Source organism: Leucopleurus acutus (assembly GCF_964270905.1).
Source record: "Leucopleurus acutus genome assembly, chromosome: 8".
Taxonomy (NCBI): domain Eukaryota; kingdom Metazoa; phylum Chordata; class Mammalia; order Artiodactyla; family Delphinidae; genus Leucopleurus; species Leucopleurus acutus.
Genome location: NC_139151.1, coordinates 59658102 through 59679340, shown reverse-complemented (window position 1 = coordinate 59679340; position 21239 = coordinate 59658102). Strand labels below are relative to the sequence as shown.

The window sequence follows — 21239 nt, the reverse complement described above, 5'->3', positions numbered from 1 at the left end:
CTCTCCAAGCAGAAACCACTGGGGGTACAGTGGTTAAGACTCTGTGCTTCCACTGCAGGGGGCATGGGTTCAATCCCTTGTTCAGGAACTATGATCTCACGTGCCGTGCAATGCAGCAAAAAATTAAAAAATATATTAAAAAAATATATTTATATACATATTAATATAATACACACACATATATATATATAAAAAAAACTCTTTAAGTAATAAGAAAATAATGGCTTCCATTTACTGAGCACTTACTATGTGCCAGGTACTGTGCAAGGAACTTTACAATTATTTTCCTTGAAAGAATCATACAGGGCTGTTATTATTATTATTCTTATTTACTAAATGAAGCAGCTGGCACTTAGGTTATGTAGCTTGTTTCAGGTCATACTGGTAGTCAATGACTGAGCTAGTCTGTTCAACTCCAAGGCTTTTACTCTCTTCTCTATGTGATATCATGGCTTCACTATTTCTTCCTTTTATTTATCTATGTTTTACCCATTCTTTACAACTCAAGAAGTCTGATTTTCACTGATCTCCCTTTCCTCTCTGCATTCTAGTACTGTCTAGTCCACATCAAAATTAGTTAACATTTTCTCTTACATAGTCTTTTGTGTTCTCAGATTGCTTCATGCATACACTCTTGAGCACTGCAGGTGTTCCATAAATACTTCTTTAGTGAATGGATGTTACGCTTGTCTCTCCAAGCAGAAAACAGGTTCTTGAAGGACAGATACTGTGTCTTATAGATCTCTTTAACCTTCATGTAGAGAACGGTCATCTAGGCTGGCCTATGGCTGGAGGGTTAGACCCCGCTTAAAAATGGTTCTCACAAACACCATGCTCTCTGCCCATAGACTGGAAGGTTTCTCCTTAAGAAGAGGACCCTGGCTCACCTTATTATACCTTATCATAGTGTAGCATGAGCACTGGCATTTTCTGTAGTAGGAGCTCAGAAAGGTTTGATGAATTAAAGAGAAGACTGGGCTAGCACTTAGTCTACTGGAGACACATCAAGGGCAGCCTTCCCATTGGGATCCCAAGTCCATCTTCTCTCACTCCAAGAAAGAGAAATGGAAGAGCAGGAAGGTTGGCCTGGAACCTTAAGACAATAGGTTGTTCACCCTGCCTGTGGCCCTAGAAGCATCCTCTCTGGCCCAGGACCCTCCTCTGACCACAGACCCAGGTAGAGCTTTCCAGAGCCCATGTCTCACCTGCACACCATCAAAATCAAAGAGCTGGACAAACTCTTAAGAATCTGTAACTTGTTCTGTTATCTTTTACTCTGTTATCTACAGACCCATCAACAGTCTGTTTGAACTTCCACTACTTCCCATCTCTCCTAACTCTCAGGGGAATAACATGCTCACAGGTATCTAGAGTCCCTTTGATCTGTCCTATAATTACCCTGATCTCACCTTCTCCTACTCCCCTGCCCCCACCCTGATCCTAACCAAAGCAGTATTCTTTCAGGTCCAGGGATCCTCTGGGCAGGGCTGGCAACAAGAGGAAGGAGTCTGACCTCTCTGCCTCTCAGCAAGCCATGCTACTTGGTTGGCTAAACTTGGTCCCTCTGTGCTCCCCATCTCTACACCTGCTTGCCTCTCCTCTGCCTTTTCTTTAAGATGTTAAAAGCCCGCAATAAAAAACAAATACAAAATGCTGTAATTAATAGCCAATTCCAAGCCAACCCAGCATCTCTACTAATAAACCTCAACACTTGCAAAAAGAACAATAAATTCTGCCCCTCTCTGGTTCTGGGGTGGTCTCTTATATATACTCTGTGTGTGTGTATGTATGTGGGTAAGTGTGTCTACATATATATTTATTTTCCTTTATTTCCCATCCAGGGAGGGGCAGAATAATGAACTGCGTGCGTCAGGGAAGATGAATCTGAGATACTAGGGAGCAGTGTGGTAAAAAGATTAAAGTGTTATTATTGTTGGTTTTTTTTCCCCCATGGTCCATTGTGACAGCTCGACCGTCATCTGTAAAAAATGTCTCAGTGAGAGATAATCATCGGAAACTCAATAAAGCGTCAGGGGGAGCCTCAGCCCCCATCAATCACTGGGTGCCTGGAAAATTTCAGCCCTCTGTCTCCCTTCCTGCTATCCATATAAATGTCTCTAATATATTTTGTGTGGTGTGTGGGACCCATCCCTGATTTGGAACTTTTGATGAAAAAATATTTATACACAAAATATGTAAATCAGTTAAAAATCATAAGACTAGTTCTTTGACACCCCATCCCACTTTTTTCTTATTTTCATAAATGTATCGAATTTATTCTTTTTAATAAAACATGTCAACTAGTCTATCTCCCTCTCTTAGTTAAATGTATATATAGATTTGGAGGGCTAAAAGGATGGAAACAATTAACCTAACTGGCTGCTACACTTAATCTTGAAGTTGACCAAAAGTCCTGATGGATAGACAGTGCATTGTCCATCCTAGTGACTCTGTAGTGGCTGACACTGCTGAGAAATGACATGTAGAACCACTGGCACTGAAGGTGTGACAAGGCTCTGACAATGATGAGGAAGAGGCAGGGACATTATTAAAAATAATAGCTTGCCCAAACAGCTTTTGGCCTGGCAGATCCCCAAGCCTCCCAAGACTTCGGACAAGTCAGAGGTTCTGAGCTAAGTGTGGGGCACATACAAGCTGATATGGTTGCTGGGTTCCTACAAGGGCAGGAGACAGTTCTGCTGGCATTTGGCATCATCTCTCTGCCTCAGTTTCCTTTAGTGCCTACATCACAGGGTTGCTGTGAGCACACAGTAAGTATCAATAAACATAACCTGCTGCTGTAGCTATCGTCATCATCATTATCTTACCTATTATTATTACCACTTCCCCCTGCTTCTCTACTCTGGAAGGAATCAGTTCCTGCAGTACCTTCTCCTCTAGGACCTTCAAGACTCCTCTCTGCCTAAAGGATAAGGTCCAAGAATCCTGATTTGGCCCCAGCCTACTCTCTTTAAAGCAGCACCTTTACTGCTCATTACCCTCTAAAATGAATCTTCTGCTGTACAGATGCTTCACCCTAACCAGTTTTACTTGCTGCCCTGAAGTATGTTTTTTCTGTTTTCCACCCCTGAATATTTTGGACATAACCTACCCCTTCTCTGATCACACCCAATTCACATTTAGTTGCAGGCCCTTCCATAAAACCTTATACTTTGAGGCTCAAATATCATTTTACTTCCTGATGTTTCAGACAGATTCTCTTCTCTGAGCTCTGATAGTCCTTGTTATCTGCACCTCTGACTGGACCCTTGTCAAACACTGTCTTGGTCATGTCGTCAATCTTTATTGTTATTAATTATCATTCTTGCTGATACCTTATATGTGCATGATACCTTGTATTTTCTCAAATATTTCATAAGTACTTCAATTTGATCTTTATAATAAACCTATGGTATAAAAAGTATTATTCTCTACAGATGAGAAAATCAAGGCTTAGAGAGCTAAAGAGAACTGCCCAAGGTCACACAGTTAGGTGATAGCCAAGCCATTCCTTGAACTCTGAGATAATGTTTGGTTCTTTGCAGATAACAGTTTGCTACTGCTGAAAAGCATTTGGAAGGCTGTGACAGAGACTCTGAATGAAGTTTTATATAAGAGTATGATGAGGACAAAGATGATGATATAAAAACAGAAATTTACATTAATGGAATTCCTTCTATGTTCTATGTTTTAGGCTAGGGATAAATATACTACCCCTAACTCTCCCAATAACCTTTATTTTACAAATAAGGAGATGCAGCCTCTGAGAGGTACAGAAAATTGTTCCAGGTGTCATAGCTACTAAGTGTTCTGTACACCCATAATACCATGGCTTAAGCACACAGATGCTCTAGGAATGAAACTTAAAGTGGCAATAAAAAAGGTCTCTTCCAGGGAGGAGAAGGTCCAGATGAGTTTTTTTTAAAGCAGTTCAAGCACAAGTAGCCTAGATCATCAACTCAAGAGTGGGAGCCTGTTAGAAATGCAGAAATGCAAAATATCAGGTCCTATACCTCAGGCATACTGAATCAGAATCTTGGGAGTCGGGGTGTGGCAGGAATCTGTGTTTTAACAAGCTCTCTAGGTGATTCTTAGGTCCTTGGGAGCCTTATTACTCCCATTTGAGTTTGTCTCCAAGGGCGCAGATTCTCTCTGCTTTACCTGGGTAGGTCTGGACATGCAGTGGGTGCTAGGTGTTAACTTACAGTGAACAGATGAGCTAGGGTAAGACTACTCCTTAGCATGTCCTGGGGAGACGGAGAAATTTTATAGAGAGCAGTTCCATTACCGCTGGCGGGGACTCCTAGCCATCTCCTGAACTCCAGGGCACTTGTCCACTGGTTTGTGATGTACCAGCTTGCATCATCCTGTCCCCCATCTGAAGATACAGAGATGGGGAAGTCAGCTGGAGCAGGTCAGGACCTGCAGCCCCTGGAGCTGTGGGAAGAGGGCCAACTGGGCTGGTGGGGTTGGCCTTGGCAGGTTCAGCCAGGAAAGCCAGGCCCTCTACCCCCAGAAGGGCCCTGTGCCAACCCAGCTTCTGTACAACTCATCTTTATACAGCCGCCACTTGGAGCTGAGAAGAGAAGCTGATTTACAGCCTGCTCTGGCCACGTTTCTGCCGTGTTTTATTGTTTTAATTGTCTATGTGGGAGGAGCTCAGAGGGCTCACTTGCATTTCTGACAGCCCCAGACACCCAATGTTTATAACAGTTACTTACAAGCAGCCAGCAGCATCCCTGACTGGGTGACTTGTTTACTGTTACGTCTAATCTACTGCCTCCTCCACCTGAGGATTGGGGCCCACCACCCATCAGCCAGCCACAAGTGGAACTCTCCTAGAGTGGGCATGGGTGGGGCTCAAGGCACTGAATGGAATGTGGTCAAGATCAGGGAGTGAGTTGGTAGAGAAGCAGCCGTGATCTCTTAAGCTCCCCTCCACATGTCCCCTCTAAGTGCCTTGCTCAAGCTGTGCTCCCTGCTAAGAAAATCTTTTCTTTTTTTTCCCCTCCTCTTCACTCTCCAAAGTCCAGCTCAAATCCTACTTCTTCTAAGTACATTACTTGCTCTGACGATGAGCCTCAAGTTTCTAGAACCTTAGAAATCACATGGCTGACAGGAACCTTGGAGGCTATATAATCTAATGACCCTTTACAAAATCCCTGATGGGTGGACAGCCAGCCTCTGTCAGTGCCCCTTGAGTGGTGAGTTGCCCAGTACCTCCAAGGCAGGTTTCCTGCCTTACACTGATCCAAGACCCAACTCTGTACAGAAATTCTTCATCACATGCTACTGTGCTTTACATGTATTTATTTCTAGTCATCCAAACAACCCTTTAAGATGGGTATTGTTATCCCTATGTTACAGATGAGAAAACCTAAATTCAAGGACCTTAAGCCACTTGCTTAAGATCACACAGCTGGTGACAGAGCTTAGAGGACCCATTACTTCCTGGCACTGAAGACTGACCTTTCTCCAGGATACCGCTGTGCCTCTGAAGATGCCATTCTGAGAACTGGAGAGAATGGACAGAACAGTCAGACCAATAAGGCCAAGCATCCCTACATCACCTGCACCAGCAGACTTGCTCTCTACCCAGAAACACCAACCTTGACAAGAGCTGAAGATACAGTAATGTGCCAGTTGAGCAGGCTTCTTGCTAGAGCAATGCCAAATGTCAAACAGGAGAAGGGTTTCACTAGAAATGGGGCAACCGATAGCCAAGTCTCAGCAAAGAGGTTTCTTTCCTCTCTAGGCTGTGCCCATTCTGAGCAGGCAGAACGGATATAGAGCCTCTCTGAGAGAAACTTCTCTGATACCTTTTGGTCTCCTTGCCTGGATCCTCTTTCCTCCCCACACCTTAAATGCTGATACCCTGAGTGAAGGACTTGTCCTCTTATCCCTTCCCTTTAACTCTTTTCCTTAGGCAGTTTCAGTCACGTTCATTGTTTTAACTACCAAGCAAATGCTGCCAGACTTCTCTGAACTACAGACCCACTCATCTAACAGTTCACCGAAAGCAGAACCCGAGGTGACAGATGGGTGCCTCCTTTTCCATCAATTCCCACATTCCACTGAATACTCCACCTCCTCCTAATATTTTTCTAATACCTATTCTCTCCATTCCCAAAGATTTCTTTTAGAAATCCCCAGAAATGAGAAATGCATTTTGAGGGAGAGGAGCATGACTTCTCATCCAATTCTCAAAGGGATCCATCATCCCCCAAACATTGCTAATCTCTCCTCTCCAATTCATCCCCACCCCATCAGAATGGTCCGTCTAAAATGCTAATGTAAACTGAGCATTCTCCTACTTAAAATCCTTTGATGGCCTTCAGAAAACACTATGAGCTCCCTAGAATTGCCTTTCAGGGTCCTTCCCACATAGAACCCTGCCTCCCTCTCTGGTCTTACTTCTTGCTATTCTCAGTACTGTGGCAGATGATTCCAGTGGCTGTCACCTATCCCATGTCTCTGCATGTGTTATCCCTTCTACCTGGAAAGTCCACCCCTCTTAGTCTGCCTGGCAGTCTCTGACACATCCTTAAGACCCAGTTCAAAGTCACTTACCCTGTGACACTTCCCAGATATCAGTCTGCCTTCAGATAGAGGGCATCACTACCTATACCAGTGCTACCTATATCCTTTGTACATCTATCAACCTTTGCATTTATCATTCTGCACTGTGGTGCCTGTTCACAGGTCTGTCTTCTTACTTGACTGGGAGCAGATCATATATATTGAGGGGCTAGATCATATATATCCATTTTTATTTATTCCCAGCATCTGGCAGAGTGCCTGACACTCAGTAAGTGCATGCTCAATTATAAATAAACAAAACTAATAAGCAATTACAACCGTAGAGTACTCTACAATTCACACATCACATATTTTATCTCTTCATCTTCACATAATACTGATAAGGTAGACAAGGGATATATTATGGGGGTTTAGGGAGGTCTTGCCAAAGTCACAAACTACAACTCACTCTTCCCTTCAGTACTGAGCACAGGCTGAACCCCACAGAAATATCTATTAGAAATTTAGTGAACTTGATGGACTTTGGCACTGACTTTATGCTTTGCTTGTGTTTTGAAGAACTTTGCTGAGCTTGTGACTTTCCTGTGAATTTGCCTAGACACTCTCTGGACAAGAGGCTTGTACCTCGTCTTCTACTTAACCTCCTCACACATCCCCAAGTCAGGTAGCTTCCCATGAAAAAGTCAGTCCAATCCAAAGAAAAAAAGAACCACAGGATTCTTTTGTTTCTGTCTACTTCAGCAGTGAGAATGACCCCGAGCTGGGTACAGTAACTTGCATACAGTGGGCAATCAATAAATACTGGTTGAATGGATAAATGAATGAGGTATCTTTAAATGTTAAAAGGAAAGAAAAATATGTTTAAGAAGGAGTTAAAGGCTTAGACTGGTAAGGAGAGGAGAACCCTGAGACGATTTTAAAGAACTGTCACTCTCCAGGCCCGGAGTCAGAAAGCAGAGCGTATGAAGTCAGAGAGCAGAGTACATCCACACTGATACATCAGGGAAAATCGGCTGAGCTGCCAGAAAACTGTGGCCGGCAAAGGCAGTCTGAAATTCAAAAAAGAGAAAAAGCTACAGAGAGAGTTAGATCTCACAAGCCACAGAGCAGTGAGTTTATTAATGATTGTTGATAAAATTTATTATTTCAATCTAGAATTTATTTTTAATGGTTCTGAAACACTTAGGTGATTACTGGGTACCAGTATGGGTTCGCTAAGGATAAGACAAAACCATGCCAGAATAACCTAATATCCTTTTGGGAAAGGATTACTGAGCAACAAATTAAGACAAATGTTAAACATGTTTTTATTTCAGCAATAAATCAGAGAAAATCTCTTAAAATTTTGTGGACAGGATGAAGAAATGGAGGCTAGAAAAGAATGAAGTTTGGTGGATCTACAGCTGTGACTGTTGAGTAATGCTTCTAAATTGTTCTGATCATGAGCTCCAGGGCTCTGTACTTAATAGAGTCCTGTAAACATTTTAATCAAAGACTAGCACATGAAGTACATGATGGCAGGGATCTTGTCTAACTCACCAGTACCTAGATCAATGCCTGCTAGATAGGAATGTGATCAATAAAATTTTGTAAAATGATTGCTGAATAAGTAACTGAATCCATAGAAAGCCTATTTGCTAACTTTGCAGATCATATAAAATAAGAAGAGATAGTTAATATTTTTATCTTTATTTCATGAGAGATACGCTAGCCTATTCCAATATTTCTGTTGTCTACCTACCTAGAATATAGGCTGGCTAGCAAAAGCTAAAAAAAATTCAGAGGAGGTTGATGAAAACAGGCAAAGAAATGGAAAGGAAGCAAGGAAGGGAGGGAAGGAGGGAGGAAGGGAGGGAGGGAGGGAAGAAGAAAGGAAGGAAAGAAAGAAAAAAGGAAATATCTAAAACATGGCTGGCAAACTACAGCCTATGGGCCAAATCCAGCCTGCTGCCAATATTTGTAAATAAAGTTTTACTGGAACACATCCACACACTCTCATTTGTGTATTGTGTTCTGCGCTACAGTGGCCAAGCTGAGTAGTCACAGCTAAGACCAACTGGCCCACAAGGCTTAAAATGTTTACTATCTGGCACTTTCCAGAAGAAGTCTGCTGACCACTGATCTAGAATGTTGAATATGAGCATCAACCTGGAAAGCTGAACTATTAGAACACAAAGGTACAAAACTTGAAAGGCACGGGTGGGGACTGGTGTGACAGCAGAGGTTGGATTAGACGGCTTCACAGTTCTGAGATTCTGTGAAATCAAAAATGCTTACTGGACCCTGTTGGGATCCCAAGAACGATAAGAAGGCACTCAAATAATCCCTTCCCTTCTACCTGGCCCTGCCCTCTCAGCAAATGCTCCTCCTTGCTTTTTGGTGAGAGCACCTGAACAGAAGACAGAGCTGAGGGTGGCAATGCTATGTCTTAGTGAGGAGAGGACAGCCTATAAGGTGAGTCCCCACACATCAGGCTGCAAATATAGGGCAAGTTTGGTACTCATGAAATTCTCCTCTGTTGGAAACAAAGTGAACATGATTCCCCCAGCTCAGTGGGGAATCCAAGGAGGCATAGGTCAAGGCCTGAACATGGAACTGTCAGCTGACGAGGAAAGAAAAGACATATGAGCAGATCAGAGTTCAAATAACCACATAAAGGGCCAAGATTTAGAGAACATTCAAAAGAGCAGCTGAGGGCAGGTTGCAGCAAAGGTTCCATGGAGGATCTAGTCACAGCAAGCGAGCTTGATAAAAGGAGCAGGTTCAGAGAGGTGGAGAGGCAGGGGGAGGGCAACTTCACACTGCAACTGGGTAGCAATGCTCTGATGCTCTTGACATTTCTCTCAGGCTGCTGATTTGAGAAACCTTGCTGGGGCAGCAATGACACCTCTGCCCTAGGCTACCACACCCACGTCAGTCTGGTAGCCTTGCTGACAGCTCTGAGGGCTGAGCACACTGCTTCCCTCTGCTGAACCTTCCCTCAGGTCAATGTTCTGACCCTTAGGCAATCAGCAAGGCTGTCTGTCCTCCTGGCATTACTGCCAACCCTAAAGTAGCCACTGCTCATCTGCCCTGCTGCTGGAAAGGGAGGGGAATCTCAGCCTCTGTGAGTGATCCAGGATAATGGGCGGGCAGCAGAGCCAATCTGGACAAGCAAAGCTCAAACGTAAAATATTCATCTCTGTCTGCAGTCAAAGCAACCTACCCTCTTCTCAACCCTACTTTTGAAAAACTCACCAGAGGCAATAACGGACTAACTTGCCCAGGTACCCTTCAACGGACACCTGACCAAGCCCTGGTAGGTGCACACCGCCTCCTTCCTCTGAGAAGTCCAAGCAACCACGCACACAACACCCCAGGGAGACACTGATGACCACCCCATTTTATAAGCACAGACAAGGTCCACTCTTTGTCCTGGGTCATTCAGCAAGTTGAGGGGCCAGTCCAGAGAGAGGATTGTATTTCACACAGAAGAGGGGAAAAAAACAGTTGAGGGACTTCTGAGGCTGAGGAAACCAGTGAGGCTGCTTTCTAGTTCTGGGGCAGGGCTGGGACAGGGTAAGTCTGAAGAAAGTAGAGGAAGAATAAATCCACATTCCACACAGTTGCCTTAATTATTTTATGGAAACCTGCTCCACTGTCCACTCATCTGAGACTCCACAGATTGAGGCTCTTTTGGGAGAACACCAGTTAAAAGGTTCTTCTACCCCTCCACCCCGGTTATGAAATTGGGCCTCTATTTTATTCCCCAAGACTTGAAGTGACATAAATTATAGAGCCAGAGGGGACTGTGAAGGGCATCTGTTCCAAGCCTTCTGCGCTCTCTATGAGTTCCTAGAGGATGAGGGACTTGCAGGCTCTCACCCTGAGTTGCTGGTAGAGCTGGCACAGAGCTGGCACAGAGCACGGCTGCCTGGAAGCCACAGGGAGGAGAGATCTCAGAACAGCAGGGTAGCCCACACTTACCTTCTAAAGAATGGATTCCCTGCTCCTTGGCAGTCTTGTAAACACTGCTGAAATCATCCCCGAGGTTTGGGTCAGCACCAGCTGCAAGCAGGACCTGCACCACACTGGAAGAAATCAAAAAGACACCAAGTGTCAAAAACAGGAAAGGCTGAGGAAGTAGACACTCAGATTCTGAGGCATGTTTGGGGACTGGATCTGCCTCTGCTCATGTGAGTGGTACAGTGGAGAGAACATGAACTTTACGAGCATCAAAGACAAGGGTAGGAAAGTTGGCTCTGAAACTTTACTGGCTGAAAGGCTCTGGACACGTTATCTAACGCCTCTCTAAGGCTCAGTGTCCAAGACTATAAAATACGAAGTGTTTATTCATCAATTACTTACCAAATGCTTACTATGTTCTAGTCACTGTTCTAGGTGCTAGTGTCCATGCCCTCAAGGAGCTTACAGTCTCTTCTGGGAAGGACAATAAATTAGCATAAAATTACAGCGAAGTGTGATAAAGGCTACGATGGGAGAAGTACCATGTATGGTGGGAAACCAAGGGAGGGGATCAAGAAAGGCCTCCCAGAGGACGTGGTATTTAAGGTGTTAAAGACTTGGAAGGCTGAGAAGCCAGATCTGGGTTGGTGAAGTGGGAGGACCCAATGCATTTACAAATCGGAGGCAAAAGAGCACGAAGCTTCACCTGAAGAAAGCAGAATTGGGGATTTCCCTGGTGGTGCAGTGGTTAAGAATCCACCTGCTGATGCAGGGGACACAGGTTCCATCCCTGGTCCAGGAAGATCCCACATTCCACGGAGCAACTAAGCCCATGTGCCAAAACTACTGAGCCTGTGCTCTAGAGCCCGTGAGCCACAACTACTGAGCCCGAGCGCCCAGAGCCTGTGCTCTGCAACAAGAGAAGCCACTGCAATAAGAAGCCCGCGCACCGCAATAAAGAGTAGCCCCCACGGAATTCCCTGGTGGCACAGTGGATAGGAGTCCGCCTGCCAATGCAGGGGGCGCGGGTTCATGCCCCGGTCCGGGAGGATCCCACATGCCGGAGCGGCTGGGCCCGTGAGCAGTGGCTGCTGAGCCCACGCGTCTGGAGCCTGTGCTCCATGACGGGAGAAGCCACAGCGGTGAGAGGCCCGCGTACCGCAAAAAAAAAAAAACCCAAAAAACAAAAAAGAGTAGCTCCCTGCTCGCCGCAACTAGAGAAAGCCCACGCGCAGCAACGAAGACCCAATGCAGCCAAAAAAAATAACATTAAAAAAAAAAAGGTAGAATTGGAGTAGAGGGTGTAAGGGGAAGAAAAGTGGGGAATGAGATAAGCCACTGAAGGGATTAAAAGGGAAGTGACGTGGCAACACATGCTTTTCCTCCCCACTTCAAGATATATACATTAAAAAAAATACAAATCATATAGAAATATTAAATTGAAAAATGAAAGTCTTCCCTTATGGCCATCTCCTTAATCTAAATTCTAAGAGTAACCACTATTTATAGTTTGGTGTGTTTCCTTCCAAATCTTTGCGATTAGAAGAATCACTCCTATAGCTGTGTGAGAATGAACTGGAGGGAGTAGGACAAGAGGCAGGAGCCTCCACAGTGAGGTTAAATTAGGTGAATTTATATAGCACCAAGTACAGTGCCTGACCCAGGAATACTCCATATGTTAGCTTCCCTTCTATCATGTAATGTTCCTGCTAATACTTTCCTTTTTTTTCCCTAATAAAAAAAGGTTCGTGTTCACTATAAAAAAAACTCAGAAGATATAGCTAATCAAAAAGAAAAAAGTTTTAGAATATATAACATCTTTCCATTTTTTTCAATGTATGCACATTTTTATTTACCAAAAATTGGATCATATATAAACTCTCCCTAAACACACACATACCTCACCCCCTTCCATGTCTTAAATATCTGTCTATCACATTGTTTTTAATGACTGCACAGTATTCTACTAAAAGGCTAGTCTATATTTAGCTAATTCCCAATGGTAAAACAATTAGATTATTCTTAATATTTCAATAACAATCTCTATTTCCTTTGCATAAATTCCTAATAGATGAATTTCTAGATCAAAAGTATAAGCATTTTTAAGGATTTTGATAAATGTTACTAAATTACCTTTCAGAAAGATTGTACCGATTTTTATTTTTACTATCAAAGGAAGAAGGATGAGAGCAACCGCTGTGCCTTTCTTTCACCAAAGCTTTTTCATTATGTGTTAATCTGGACACAGAAAATGGAATCACACTGCTGTTTCAACTTGCATTTCCTTGATTACTAGTGAGGCTGGACTTAAAAAAAAGTTTAGCAATCAGTTGTGTTTCCTTTTTCATGAATCACAATTATCAATTTTGTTTTTATTTTCAGGCATAATGTCCTTTGCCTATTTTTCTCTTAGCATGTTCATCTTTTGCTCACTGGCCTTCAAAACTATTAATGCTTTTGAAGGCATAAATGGCAAGCATTAAAAAAAATTACTCTAGGGAATTCGCTGGTGGTCCAGTGGTTAGGACTTGGCACTTTCACTGTCAGGGCCCGGGTTCAATCCCTGGCTGGGGAACTAAGATTCTGGAAGCCTTGTGGCCCAGCCAAAAATAAAAATAAATAAAAATTTAAAAATCACTCTATCATAAATATTAAAAAGCCAACCTACAATTTTAGTTTCTCTCCTTTGTTAGTTTTTCAATATCTGTAGCCAGCAGTATTGCTGGCTTTCCCTGTATCAACTGGTTTGAGTTTCATAACCTTCAACAGGCACAGGACCTGCCCAATTATTTGCTGAACGGATGAATGAATTTCAATAACTCCCATGCACACAAACACACAGTCCTCATAGGTAAGTCAAAGAACCAGAATCTATCTCCCACATAGATGGGGTTCTTCTACATCTGATCTAACATGGTCAAGTGAGCCTCCTGTGCCTATTCTCCTCACCTAAAAGGATCTTAAGAATTACCTTTTACAGGTAATTTATCTAGGATATGAATTATGATCCCAAAGAGAAATAAGAAGGGTCTCTAAGCACCTAAAATCCATGTCTAAAACTCAGATATTTAACTCACAGCAGAGTCTGTCAGGTTTTCACTTGGAGACTATTTGCTCATAGTTTACACATAATTTGGATTAAGACTGGCATTAGTCTTCCTGCTTGCCAGAAGATTAAAAGTTAAGAGGGTTCAAAAAGGCTGTTAGAGATGGGCAACTATCTGCAGGCAGTGAGAAAAATATCTGATAGAAAGGGATGTAGTATGGTACAGAGGTTAAGAACGCTGGCTTTAAAATCAGAGACAATATGAACATCAACATGAATAAAGACATTAATGGATTATCACCCATTGGGTACACTAAGATTCCAAGAGTACGTATTGAAAATAAATGAATAAGTCAATGGGAGAGACGGGAAAGCTCTTCTTTATTGTAGAATGACAAATAATAAATGTAGAACAAATGATGAAATTAGAAAATCATTTTGCAATCACAATTATCAGGGATATTAAGAGTATGTAGCTCAGACTTCCCTGGTGGCGCAGTGGTTGAGAACCCGCCTGCCAGTGTAGGGGACACGGGTTCAAGCCCTGGTCCAGGAAGATCCCACATGCCATGGAGCAACTGGGCCCGTGCACCACAACTACTGAGCCCGTGCTCTGGAGCCTGCAAGCCACAACTACTGAAGCCCGCACGCCTGGAGCCTGTGCTCCGTAACAAGAGAAGCCACTGCAATGAGAAGACCACGCGCTGCAACAAAGGGTAGCCCCCACTTGCTGCAACTAGAGAAAGCCCGTGCGCAGCAACGGAGACCCAACGCAGCCTGCCCAAGTAAATAAATACATACATACATACATAAATGCTAATGAGTACTGTGATACTCCTAAAGAAGGTTATGGTATGCAGCACCCCCAAATTAAAAAAAAAGGAGGAGTATCTAGCTCATATAACTCTGTTAGTGTATGTAATGTGCTTGTACAGTGCCTGACATATAATAAGTGCTCAAAGAACATTAGTTATCATTACTATGTACCTGACTCCATAGCTGGGCTGTGGGAAAGTCAAGAGAAGTTTGAACTAAGACACAAATTGGGAAGACAGCATGAAATTTTATAACAAGTATAGGGAGACGTGGGTTCAAATCAAAGCTCTATCATTTACTGACTGTGATCTTGGACAAGTTACTATACCTCTGGGACTCCATTTCCTTACTGGAATAACAGATAATGATGCCTCCCTTGTAGGGTATAAGTATGTAAAACCACAGTGCCTAGCACATCAAAAGAGATCCACAAATATGAGCTCTCTTCTCTGTGTCCATATAATCTTAGTGATAATAACACAAATCTGGGCTGAAGTGGGCTCTAGATATATACCTAATCACCCCCAGGACTCATGCTGGCATAGCCCTGTGTTAAGAAGGCAGCTCTTGGGCTTCCCTGGTGGCGCAGTGGTTGAGAGTCCGCCTGCCGATGCAGGGGACGTGGGGTCGTGCCCTGGTCTGGGAAGATCCCACATGCCGTGGAGCGGCTGGGCCTGTGAGCCGTGGCCGCTGAGCCTGCATGTTCGGAGCCTGTGCTCCACAACGGGAGAGGCCACAACAGTGAGAGGCCCGCGTACCGCAAAAACAAAAACAAAAAAAAAAAAAGAAGGCAGCTCTTCTAGTCATGTACCAAAATGTTCATTGCAGCACTATTTACAATAGCCAGGACACGGAAGCAACCTAAAAGTCCATTGACAGATGAATGGATAAAGAAGATGTGGCACATATATACAATGGAATATTACTCAGCCATAAAAAGAAATGAAATTGAGTTATTTGTAGTGAGGTGGATGGACCTAGAGTCTGTCATACAGAGTGAAGTAAGTCAGAAAGAGAAAAACAAATACTGTATGCTAACACATACATATGGAATCTAAAAAAAAAAAAAAAAAGGTTCTGAAGAACCTAGGGGCAGGACAGGAATAAAGACGCAGACATAGAGAATGGACTTGAGGACACGGGGAGGGGGAAGGGTAAGCTGGGATGAAGTGAGAGAGTGGCATGGACATATATACACTACCAAATGTAAAATAGATAGCTAGTGGGAAGCAGCTGCATGGCACAGGGAGATCAGTTCAGTGCTTTGTGACCACCTAGAGGGGTGGGATAGGGAGGGTGGGAGGGAGACGCAAGAGGGAGGGGATATGGGGATATATGTATACGTAAAGCTGATTCACTTTGTGATACAGCAGAAACTAACACACCATTGTAAAGCAATTATACTCCAATAAAGATGTTAAAAAAATAAGGCAGCTCTTCTATATTCTGCACAAGTTGGCTTGTTTTAAAATCTAAGTGAGAAGGGTTTGTCGATCTAAACTCAAAGGGACATAATTTGGTTAATCCTCAGCTGCTGTGTCCAATCACCATTCAATCACACCCCCTCCCATGGCAAGCTGTCCCTCCAGGCAGCTAGTGTCACTAACTGTGCTACCTGGGCCTCTCCAGGTTCCTGAGTATTGATTCCATCTGTCCAATTTGCAGGCTGCAAGACGTGTCCAAGCAACCAAGTATGCTGCCCTTCGCCCCAAAGGGCAGACAGTGGTCTGGCAGGATGGGGAGAGGAAAGTGACTAGGCTAAGCCCTGGGGCTGCTAACCCAATCAAAAGGAATGGGCAATTCACTTCACAAACTTGGAGGACAAAGAGGGTGAGCATCCAAGCTAGTGACTCATTCTGCAATCCTGGAGAAGACTCCTTTCACTTTTAATTAACTCAAAAGGCAGCAGCCCCACTGTGGGGTATACCTAGGACTAAAGGAACTGTGGCTGCTCAGGCCGAGTGGCACCAAACACCTTACCAGATAGCTAGTAAGCTTTTTTTGCCCAAGAGCTATCTCATACTTAAAAAGCATCTAACCCAGAGTTCCACAGGGATCAGGCCCTTTTTGGAGAAGCCAGCCCAGATCAGGCTAAAGGACTACATGACTATGGTTAGCTCTGATGATGAAAAGAACTTCGTGGACCAATGGGATGTAGGAGGGTAGAAACAGAGTAGGAGGCTAGCCAGGTAAGAGAAAGCTAAGGCAAGGCTCGTGAGAACAGGCTTAGCAGCAGGCCAGGCCCAGGGAGTGTCAAGAAGTTCATAGTCAAAACAGAGCCAAGGGCCAGAGACCAGGCAGCAGAGACGTGAGGCAGAGAGTAAAAAGCCAGGTCAGATGTCAAGGACTAGAGGCAGAGGGAAACAGCAGACCACAAAACAAGTAAGCAACCAGAAACGAAGAAACACACTGGTATCAGAGGTCAAGACAAGGCAAAAGAAGCAGACACCAGGGGCAGCAGTGAGGAGACTTCGCAAATGAAGAGATTTCTGCCTCTTTGACATTTTTTGCTGAAGCAGAAACAAATCCCCCAATTCAGAACTATATCTGGGAGAAGGTTACGTACACAAGATGGTGAGTTGGCCCACCTGGCTGACAAGGGGACTACAGGATCTGACGGCACAAAGGGAGGCAGGTACTGCTATCGGAGGTGATCCACCAAAGGAAAACTAGAGCCGCCCCTCTGTTCTGGCATTGGCATACTGGCTGTCACTTGGGAGGTTTGGGTTTAGGTATCACTATCTTAAATTGGAGTAGCTGGTGCTAAATGGGCAGTGAAGTGTATGGGCTAGGCCTTCATGGTCTTAATAGCTGGGTTAAAGGGGACAGAGTACACCATCCCACTCACTTACGTTTTTCTATAACACACTCAAAGGAACTATGCTGACTACTCCAGAGGTTCTCACCAGACAAAGGCTTACAAACATCAGCAATTCTCCCAGCCACCTCAGGACTTGGCCTCTGGTGGTCTGTGGAAAGATATGCCTACCAATGTCAGTATCAACCTCAAAGGCTAGAGATAATCTCCAGATACCCTACTTCCAATACTAATCTGGAGAGTCAGAGAATGTCTACAGCCCAGGAGGATGGTGGTTTAGAGTTGGCCTTTAGTGACTTGGCTCTGGTAGCAGTACTTGCCTTCCTGTGTGTCCATCAGAATCTACTCTGGTCTTATCTCTGCCCAAGTGAGCTGACTCACCAAAAAGATCGGGCTTTGTGAATACTGAAGGTGAAGGTTGTGAGGGATAGTATCCAGCTGACAGGTTGGCAGAGAAGCAGCAATAGGGCCGAGCTAGCCAGGCCAGGGATGGGGGGCACTGCAGGCCTGGAAATCTGGCTAATCAGAAATGGTCAGGTCTTAAAGATTGGCCTTAGATAGGGAGCAGAATGCAGGTCTAGAGCCCGAGACCTTGGTAAGAGTTACACATGTGAGTAGGAGTGGTGAGCTCTGAGCCTAGGCTGAGAGCTGTTTTCTTTCTGCTTATTTTACTGCCTGCTGATACAAGTATCTATTTTCTCAAGGGTACAGTAGGGCTAAGTAGGAGGAAGATAGCAGTCTAATAATAAGAGCTAGCATTTGTATATACCTCCTACATGCTAGGCACTATTTTAAATACTTTATATATACTAACATCTAATCTTCACAACAACCCTATGAAGGAGGTTAAACAGAAACTGAGGGATAAGTAACTTGTCCAAGGTCACTCAGCTGTAAGGAGCAGAGGTGGGATTCAAACCAGGGCAGTCTGGCTACCAAGCCCATGTCCTTATCACTCTGCTACATGGCCTCTCACTTCCCTGTGTTGACTCCCAGGTAGCTAACAGTCTGTAGAAGCACTTCGCCTCAACTCAAGTTTTAGCAACAAGGCTAGGATCAGGAAGCCCAACAGAAAAATGAGGCAAGGATATGAACAGTCAATGCCCAGAGGAGGAAAAAAACAAACAAACAAGATGATTAAGTATATGAAGAGATCCTCAAGCTTGTGTGTGATTAGAGAAAGGAAAATTTTTAAAAATGAGATAGCATTTTATTGGGAATTTGGGACTGACATGTACACACTGCTATATTTAAAAGAGACAACCAACAAGGACTTACTGTAAATTAATTAATTAATTAAAAAAAATGAGATAGAACTTCAAGTTAACACACTGGCAAAAAGTGAGAACGCTGAAAAATGCCCAGTGTTGGTGAAGACATGCAGATCTCAGATTCTTCATGCACTGCCAGGGGACAGACTGGAGCAGCCATTCTGGAAGCCAATCTTGTAATATCTGTCATGTTAAAGTACCTTACCCTATGACCCAGCACTTTGCTCGTGAGGATATGTATCTCAGAGAGATTCTTACACAGGTCTATAGAGGGCAACATGGGAGATGTTCACCACATATTTTGTGGCAGTGGGGAGTTGAGGCAATCAAATGTCCATCACTGGGGGAACAGGTAAGTTAAATGTGGTAGACACATGCTATGAAACATGATGCAGCAGTCAGAAGCAACAGGCTGGATACACGTGCAGCAACATGAATAGATGATTTTTAAAAAGGGGTTGATTCCCTGCCACCTACTATTATTCATTAATTGAACTTGACCATCTCTTCTAAAAATTTATTCCTTCAGGGAGTCTCTCAATTGCAGAACTCTAATTCCCATGCTGATCTAGTGATCTTGGGGGCTGAAGAATTAAGGACCCAGTGAAAACAATTAACTCCCCGAAGTACACCAAAGGCCATCACGCAGGCCCCTCCTACTGGTTCAACTGGTTAGTGCTCATTCACCTTTAGGGCTCCTCAGTGACATAGTCACCAACTCAACTGAGGCTTCTCCGACTCCCAGCCCGGGTCACACCCTCCCTCTTTGCACAGAATCCAGTACTTACTCCTGTGGAAGGTGGCCCTCACCATGTTATGTCGTTATTGCCTGTCTACTTTTACTTGCCTTTCCCAGTAGATCACGGGGCAAGAGCCATGTCTCAACCTTCTTTCACAGCTCCTTGCCCAGTGCCTGGATCACAATAAGTGGTCAACAGATGATTTCTGAATGACTGCACGAAAAAATGAAGAATGAATAAATGAAATAATTATTTTATTTGGTGAGAGATGGGGGAGAAAGGTGGAACGCAACTGTCTCAGCCCTGCCCAGCCTTCCCCCACCTGAGGGTCCGAACTGGGCTGCAGGCAGCTTAGCTGTGGAAAACTTCCATCTTCCTCTCCTCAGCACTAGGCCCTTCCTGCCCTCCACTAGGCAGTTCCCAAACAAAGCTGAGGAAAAGAACGGGAGGGTGGTCCCTAAGAAGCAGCTCCTGGGACTCACAGAACTCCCTTTGGAGCAACAGCCCCCACCAGGCGAGTTTTAACTTTCCGATCAGGTTTGTAATTAGATTAGATGTGGGAGCACACGTAGGAAGTTGGCTCACATGGACCTTGATGAGCACCTGCTTTCAGGACAGTGGGGCGTCACAATGCACAGGAGGACAGTTACATCAATTGGCTTTCTGCTCTCAGTGGCCGGAGGGGCTTTGGATCATCACATTGTTTAGGAAAGAGGGAGGAAACCTGTGGTGTGAGCTGAGGCCTAAGCTGGGCGAGGCGCGTGTCAAAGGCGGCTGGCGAGCAGCTGGAGTTGGTGAAGCAAGAAGGGCAGTGATCCCAGCTCCAGGTCGTCCCCACACAATGTGGAGCTTCAGAAGAAGCTCCTCCGACTCCTCCTCCCCTCTACCCCCCCCACGCAAGCATAGGGTCACTGTGTCCCAAGGAAAAGACAAAGAGTTGACCTATTCTCAACCCAGAGCACACCTCGATGAGGGGAGAAAGCAAAGAGGTCACAGGTCAGGAGGTTTGCTGGAAAGTCAAATGAGCTATGGATCATTCAGTCTACTGGTTGGTCTACAGGCGGTCGGGAAAGCGGGGAGGCCCGACCAAAGGAACTGGCCTGTGTTGAATCTAGAGGTCCTGTGGTGTAGAGGCATGAGCTTGGTGGGCGGCAGGATGGGAAGGCAGTTTTCTTTTCTTTTTTTGGGGGGTGGGGTGCAGTTTTCTTTTTAAAGCCAGCTTCCTTGGGAAACAAACTAAAGATTAGGGAGGAAGCAAGGAAAGTACCTGTGTAGAAAATGTGCCCCAGTTTCCTCGAATGAGGATGTTATTTTGTTTACTTCCCTCAAAAGGTAAAGATCAATAATCATAATAAAGCAGCCACGGTGGGTTGAGCACTTTACATTTACTATTCCAGATCCTTATAACCACTTGCAATGAGGTACTAGTCAATTTTACAAATGAATAAACTGAGGCTCAGCGAGATAACATGAGTTATCCAAGTATACACATTAAATAAGTACAGGAATCACGATTCAAATCCATGTGTCTGTCTGGGGCCAAACCCAGTGCACACTCCCCTAAACCACACTGGTTCTCACCCATCTGACCATCCATTAGTCTGTCATAATATCCCATAGTCGCTGGGCCCTTACTATGTACCAGGGACAGTGATATTTTCAGATGGTCATAACAGCTAGCTGGGATAAGAGGGAGTCTGATTCAGAGGGACAAGGGTCAAAATCAGTAGAGGGCTCAGACCAGGTGAGATAATTTGGGCAAGGCTTAAGGAAGACATGGCACGTTAAGCAGAGGGCCAAGGAATTGAGATTACCCATCACAGGATTTCCAGGACAATCCCAATTTCATATACTTAGCCTAGTTCTAAATACACTTCCATATCTTTCAATCTGTGGCTCATAACACACAGTCGCCAAACCGATGGGGCAGTGTGGTCAAGCCCTGGTTATTAGGGATTCTTTCCACAGTATAGGCTAGACTAGGCTCTCTCCAGGCAAATGATCCGTAAGAGCATGTTGAGGCTGGTACATCTCCTAGATGTACTATGCACTAGGCATTGCAG

At 44.4% G+C, this 21239-nt stretch overlaps 1 protein-coding gene across 2 annotated transcripts in view; it reads right to left on the bottom strand.

The window, feature by feature from the left end:
• CLPB (ClpB family mitochondrial disaggregase) overlaps positions 1 to 21239 on the bottom strand; it is a 145739-nt gene that overhangs the window by 78992 nt on the left and 45508 nt on the right. The window contains exons 4-5 of one of the 2 annotated variants that reach the window (XM_082844678.1): positions 10507 to 10610; positions 4289 to 4378 (exon numbers count right to left, since the gene is read on the bottom strand). In XM_082844678.1, the coding sequence (XP_082700804.1) occupies positions 4289 to 4378; positions 10507 to 10610 (194 nt within the window). The remainder of the gene's footprint in view (positions 1 to 4288; positions 4379 to 10506; positions 10611 to 21239) is intronic. The other variant, XM_082844677.1, reaches the window with a different exon arrangement.